We start from the raw sequence: 6,658 nt of genomic DNA on the forward strand, positions 1-6,658 counted from the left end.
TGCGTCCTTGGCAATTTAGACTAGTGTCGTTTTTCGTAGGTCTTGCTGTCGGCAGCGGTAAGGCAACGCCGACGACCAAATTTCGAGAAAGGTACCCAAGCGAGCGTTGCTGTGTGGATAGGCCACACCGCGCTCCCACGGGAACCTCCCAGGGATCCGCAACACTCACGCGCGCAAGTGGCTGTTTCTGCTGGAATACCGTGGACACCTAGTCGACACGGTTTATCGTTTTGACAACGCCAGCATCAGGTTGGCGCACGCATCGTGTTTGAATGGAAGGACTATCCCGACTTTCAGGCACATAATATGGTGCAAGGTCGAGATTTTGAATCGTCTACGGTGTTTACACATTCGATTTCATTGCGGGTTGCAATTCCTCCAGGGCTCCAAGTCGACGTGAGCATTACATCAAGATGTCATTGTCAACCAATTCCACGAAACGCATATGGTTGGCTTTTTGGATGATCCTCACTTCGTTGTCTATCGGTTGCCAGGCTCATGGCCAATATCTCTGGCCTGCTTTGTCTCGATAACTCGTGCGCCGGTTTCCTCGTCTTCTTCCATGCGAGACGAACATTTACTCCCTTCTCTGTTGCGTGATTTCGTACCTCAGCGCCATCGTCAGTCCTTGCCGTGTCAGTTGCAAAGGTTCGAAGAGTTCCACGATGTCGTCACATCGCCCCACCTGCGCGACCACGATGTACATGGTCATGGTAATTTCATTCAGCTCGTCCTCCACAGAGCCACGGACCCTCCAACTCGTGGCCAATGCATGAGCATCTCTGCCGTGTCGACCGTTGTTGTGTGTTGCCGGCCGTTGGGCAGTTGGGATGGTGGAATCGTCCAATTGGTCATGGTCTTTGGACCAGCCAATTAAATGCGAGGAATCCCACATGTCTGGTCGGAAATACGTTTTATTGTTCTGGTCTCGTCAGAAATATTTCAACAATCGTGATGTTAGAAACAAATAACCTTAGAAATATTTCCGGATGGAGTGTTATCATTGAAAATCAGAGCATAATATCACCATGTAGAAAAGAGATGTTATCAAGATATCCTTCCGATATACGGTCTTCGAATAAAACGTCCAGAATAAAACGTCCCCTCGAAGCTTTTTCAATTTGCAGTCCCACACCACGATGGAGGACCGACCAAGCCTTGCTGTGGCGATGGCGGTGGCAACTCCAGGCAAGTCCAAAGAGGACGTTCTGCACAGCGGAATCCTGCTCAAGAGAGGCCATCTCCGAAAGAACTGGCTGACTAGGTTCTTCGTTCTCACAAGTGGCGCATTACGATACTACAGGAAACCACCTGGTGGTGGAGCCAAGTGCACGACTTGGAGCGTCGACCCACGATACCTCCGTGGTGAGCTGCCGCTTGCCGACATCATTCACGTAGAGTGTGATGACAGTACGCCACAACCAGCTTACCACCCACGAACGTATCGATTCACGATCACAGTGTTACGCCACCGCATTTTGTTCCTCGTACGCCGACCTGTTCGCTTTCACCTTCAAGCAACGACGGAAGATGAGCGAGAGAGGTGGGTTCGCGTCCTCCGAGAGCCGCGAAAACAACTGTCCAAGGTGACATTGCCGCGCCACACGTCCGCACTTGATCTGTACATGCACTTTGCCACGGCAGCGCACGAAGAACCACCGGTGCCGTCCAACGTGGACAAGGGCACGGCCAAGATGCTCAGCCAAGACTTTCCGCTCTTCCTTGCACTTCTTCGGGACATGCACGTGGTGGAATCCGCGCAGGATCTCGTTCGTATTCTCGACCAAGTTCAGGGAGAAGTCGACGACGGGAGGTACAATGACATGCTGAAGCGGATGCTAGCGGTCGCGGCCGAGCTTAAGCTCGAGATGCGGCCGTCTCTGTGGACCAAGGACGTGCAGGTTGCGTACAGTTCCGTGATGAAGTCGATGTACCGGAGCCAGCCGAACAGCTCCAACTCGCGGCTACTGCATCCCCTGCCATCGAGTGTCAAACAGCAGCAGCAGCAGGCATCCACAACGATGATGTCGTCGTCCAAGTACACGCTCGGCCGCATTCTCGGCAGTGGTGCGCATTCCATTGTCCGAGTCGGATATACTTCGAGCCACACGCAAGTAGCGGTCAAATGCATCGCCAAGTCGCACGTGCAGTTGACGCCTGCGTTGCTGCAGGAAGTGGAACTGCTCAAGTCGCTGTCCCATCCGAATTTGGTTACATGCCTGGACTTTTACGAGGCCCCGGGGTTTTACGGTGTCGTCACTCCACTCTGCACGGGTGGGATGCTCCTAACTGACCTGATGACCCGCCCTCGATACACCGAAGCGGACGCCAGGAGGGTCATCGCGCAGCTGGCGTCGGCCATCGCTTATCTCCATATCAACAACGTGATCCATCGCGACATCAAGCCCGAAAACATATTGCTCTACACGTCATCGGCCAACTCGCCGATCCTGTTGGCCGACTTTGGGTTCGCCAAGCGACTTGTGGGAGGCGTTGCGACTCGCGGTACGAGCTGCGGGACACCGGGGTACATGGCTCCGGAAGTGCTCCTGGGCCATGACTACGGCACCCCCGTCGACTGCTGGAGCCTCGGCGTGATCCTGTTTATTTTGTTGTGTGGTAAGCCCCCGTTTCCAGGCGCCAATCCAGCCGACATTTGCAATCGCGTCGTTCAAGCCAAGGTCGTTCTGGACCATCCAAACTGGGCCAACGTGAGCGAAGCCGGCAAACAACTCACACTGAAGCTCCTCGTAGCCAACCCAAGCAAGCGCTTGACTGCTGCGGAGGTGCTGGAAGATCCTTGGATGACGCAGACAACGGCGTCGGACAAGGCACTCGAGCTGTCGGGGGTGCTGGACACTCTTCGGAGCATCACGGGAGACGTTTCCGATCGAGAGCTGTCGCTCTCTGCGATGGAACTGGACGAAGTGGACGACGCGCTGCTCGAGATGGAGCTGTGCGCGCCACTCGACGGCGATTAAGTTATGGAGATGGACAGGTTTTATTTAAAGCAAGTGCTCGAGTTTGCTCGTTGGAAGATTTCAACACTGCCTGACTTACCACTTGTTGCCAGATGTGTGATCGTGTCGCTTGGGGGGCTGGGAATACCCCGATTCATCGCCATGCCGCTTGAACCCGCCGCCGCCGAGGACGGTATCCATCGGGCAATCCTGTTTCCAATGGCCTTTTTGACGGCACTTGTGACAGATATACGTTGGCGGAGGAATCTTGGCCTGGGGACAGTCACTGATGTAGTGGCCAGGGATGTTGCATCGTTTGCATAGGTAGCCAGGGGGCGGAGCTTTCGAGATGGCAGCGCTCGCGTCGTCTTTGCTCGGGCAGTCTTCGATCCAGTGTCCTAGGCAGACCCATTCAGCCAAACTCCCGATTCGTTCGTACCTTTGGTGCCACAGCGATTGCACGTGTAGTTTTCGGGTGGCGGGCGGCGCGGCATGTGGGACCCGCCTACCCCCATCGATTTTCCGTGAAAGCCACCGGACGGACCGCCCATCATGTGCCCCCCACTGTTGGGATGCCCTGGAATCATCCCGTCCATGTCTCGCTCTTCGCCAACGCCAGCATTGTACTTGTCATCCATGCAGTCGCCCGGCCGGTTCCGACACCAGAATTTGGTGCTGTGGTCGTTCGATCCCGACGCAACAACGTGGCCAGCAGGGTGCCACTGGATGTCCCAAACCGCATTGTCATGGCCGTGAGGAATGGTCGCAATCGGAGTCTCCTGGCCTTCGTTCCAGTAGAACAAACTCCCATCGTAGCTGCCGCTGAGAAAGAGCCGCTCCCATATGGGATGCCAAGCCAACGACGTCACTTCTCGGGCGTGGCCCTTCATCGTCGCAAACTCCTTGAGGGTGCGTATGTCGTACAGCTTGATCAGCTGATCTCGCGACGCCGTGAGCAGCCAGTTCCCATTTTGGTTCCAGTCTACTTTGACCACAGTGTTCTTGTGGCCGTGCAACGTGTGAAGGGATTGCCCGGACTTCGGGTCCCAGATCTTGATGAGATTGTCCTTGGAACCGGACGCCAACAGCGCCTTCGACGGATGGTACGCGACGCACTTTACGTCCCAACCGTGCCCTGTTAGTACGCGCTCTTCCTTGACGCTGCAGCAACAGCATGAACATCATCCACACAACTCCATTGTACCTTTCAAAGTCCCAAATCTTCACAGTCGCATCATCGGAGCAACTCACAAACTTGTAGTCCGTGGGACTGAACGACAGCGACCGCACGGCTTCGCGATGTCCGCGCACGAGCTGAACGTTGGTCATGCTGCTCTGCCAGTACTTGATCACGCCGCCGTGGTCTGCCGTCACAAACCAGTTGTCATTGTGGCTCCACACCATCGCACGCACAGCATCGTCGTGCGCTTGGAGAATCGTCTCAAAGTTGAACGCTAGGCCGTTCCACAACGTAAACTCCCCCACCGAGTTACCCGTGATCAACCGGCGGCCTTCAGGTGTCCACATCAGGCAGTTGACGGGACATCGCTGCTTGTTCGTAGAACTGCGACAGAACTTTGTGCACACCACGGAGGCCAAGTCGTCTCGATTGAATGCACCAGGAGGAAGGATGTAGCGCTTGTAAGCAGAGTGCGGATTCATCGCAAACGCTGCCGGCAGGTCTCTGAAATCTCGCGCGAACTTCCGCATCGTGACGTATGAGATGAATGAGCTGTTAGGGTCAATACACTTGCGCACAATGGGCTTCCTCGTACGAGGCTTTCCATCAAAGCCAAGCATGTTGTTCCCACCTCCGCCGTGATATCCACCGCCGCCTCCATCGAACCGACCTTGCATCACGACCTGGGGATGCGTATTCAATATCACAGGGTTATTTCCATCATTTTTCAGAGGAGTATTCGGATGAGCACCTGTCTGGCAAATCATGGACATTAGACAGATTTCGAAAAGACTGCCGTGGATTTCCCATCCATCAAAATTGTCATGGACGGTAAATTCGCGGGAACCATACAATGTGATTTCGAGAAAAATCTGCCATGCCTTTCCCGTATCCGGAACATCGCAATCGCATGCTAAGTGCCGACGAGATCAAAGCATTCCTACGAATAAATCGCCACCTGCCATACAAGCACCACTATCGGCTCCTGTGCCTTCCGGACTATGCCGTCGAGCGACCTGTTGTCCCGAAAGGGAGTTTGGTTCTCACCGAAATGTCCGACGCTGACTGCGTGCTCAAATTCCGGTTTGACCTGAATGGCTTGATGGAGCTTACCTCCCTTTTGCTTTTACCGAACGTCATTGTGAGACAGAAACGGGCGACCGATATCTTGGGGTGGAAGCTTTGTGTGTGTCCAGAAGGCGGTCCTTGCTCGTCTCCTCCTCCACAACACCAGACAAACGGGCCGCAGTCGCATTGCGCGCCCTGTCCTGCCGAAGAAGCAGGATATGGTTCTGGGCCTTCTTTCCATCTATGCTACGCTTTGAAAAATCGTCAACACCCCGTAACGTCGCCGCCAAAGCTACCAGGCCTTTGTCGGTTGTCTCTTCATGAATGGGCGCTCGTTGTTGACCTGAGTCAACAGCATCACGTCGTCGTCTTCGGCCCACCACTTCTTCTCTTGCACCTCCCGTGCGTCGTCCGTCGTGTCCGTCATTTCGCTTGACTGGAAAATAGCACTGTATCCGGACTCGGCAGGTCCAAGGCTTGCCGCCAATTCTGCCAATTTTGCGGCTTGCACGTATAAATTTCCCGAGTTGCCGCCAAATTATAAAAATATATGGGAAAAAAATACGGATAGGGTACGGCAAGCATCTCCGAAATCTGCTATTTTAAAACGTGGCAGATTGTCAAAAACGACATTTAAAATATTAGGTGTTTCTGCAGTCTATACTGGGAGACGTGGAAACCCTTCACCCGTGGAATCGGCCATACTTCTGGAATATTAATATTGTGGCCGTCCAAAATCATCCTCCATAAAAAATAGTTTTGGCCAATCGATGACAATGTTATCCACGTCCAAGAACATGAAATGATGCAACTTGATAAGCTGTCGTCCAACAACAGCCAAACACATTATTACAGTGTACTTGTACGGTATGATGGCGAACAAGATTTGGCTAATTAATCTTAATTGCTACACCAACAAGATGCCAGTTTACAATAAAAGGAGTTTAATTGATCAATTGAGTTGTAAAATCGCATCATCGTACAAACTTACTAGTAAATATCAAATGAACTTGTCTGATTCGAGAGCATTTGTCACGCCGGAAATATATTTCATTTTAGATTTTGCCGAGTCGTGCTCACATGCCTTCAGCAGCACAACGAGCCCGACAACGAAGCGCAATAGCGCACGTGAACTAACAGGTACCTGTGCCACCACATGAGCCTGTTGCTTCGCTGCCACCCGTCCTTGTGGCGACACAGGCAGCTGTCACGTTACGATGCTCCAAACGCCTCCGAAAGAAGTGATTGAAGAACAATACCGATCAGTACGAACACGAAAAGCCTACGCAACTAAGCAGAAGCAATTTTTCAACTTTTGCCGCAACCGCCAGGATGTATTGACCCTGCCGCTGCTGAAACATCGGACTGCACTGCGATATTTTACTTCATGGTAACGCAAGGTCACCGCGCGAAGAAAATTGCCTTGGCGAAGGCCGCCTTGGTGGCATAC

General features: G+C 53.2%; 2 protein-coding genes across 2 annotated transcripts; one reads left to right on the forward strand and one right to left on the reverse strand.

Annotated features, from left to right (window-relative positions):
• Nucleotides 1-1,128: 1,128 nt before the first annotated feature.
• On the forward strand, nucleotides 1,129-3,038 carry H310_14473 (CAMK/CAMK1 protein kinase). The gene has a single exon (XM_008882339.1). The coding sequence runs from the start codon at nucleotides 1,140-1,142 to the stop codon at nucleotides 2,979-2,981; it is 1,842 nt and encodes a 613-aa protein (XP_008880561.1). The 5' UTR covers nucleotides 1,129-1,139; the 3' UTR covers nucleotides 2,982-3,038.
• Nucleotides 1,133-4,833, reverse strand: H310_14474 (hypothetical protein). Its single transcript, XM_008882340.1, has 3 exons — nucleotides 4,165-4,833; nucleotides 3,400-4,121; nucleotides 1,133-3,358 (listed from the first exon to the last, which is right to left on the reverse strand). The coding sequence occupies exons 1-3, from the start codon at nucleotides 4,815-4,817 to the stop codon at nucleotides 3,057-3,059; spliced, it is 1,677 nt and encodes a 558-aa protein (XP_008880562.1). The 5' UTR covers nucleotides 4,818-4,833; the 3' UTR covers nucleotides 1,133-3,056.
• Between the last annotated feature and the right edge of the window lie 1,825 nt (nucleotides 4,834-6,658).

Source organism: Aphanomyces invadans, assembly GCF_000520115.1.
Source record: "Aphanomyces invadans strain NJM9701 unplaced genomic scaffold supercont1.71, whole genome shotgun sequence".
Taxonomy (NCBI): Eukaryota; Oomycota; class Saprolegniomycetes; order Saprolegniales; family Verrucalvaceae; genus Aphanomyces; species Aphanomyces invadans.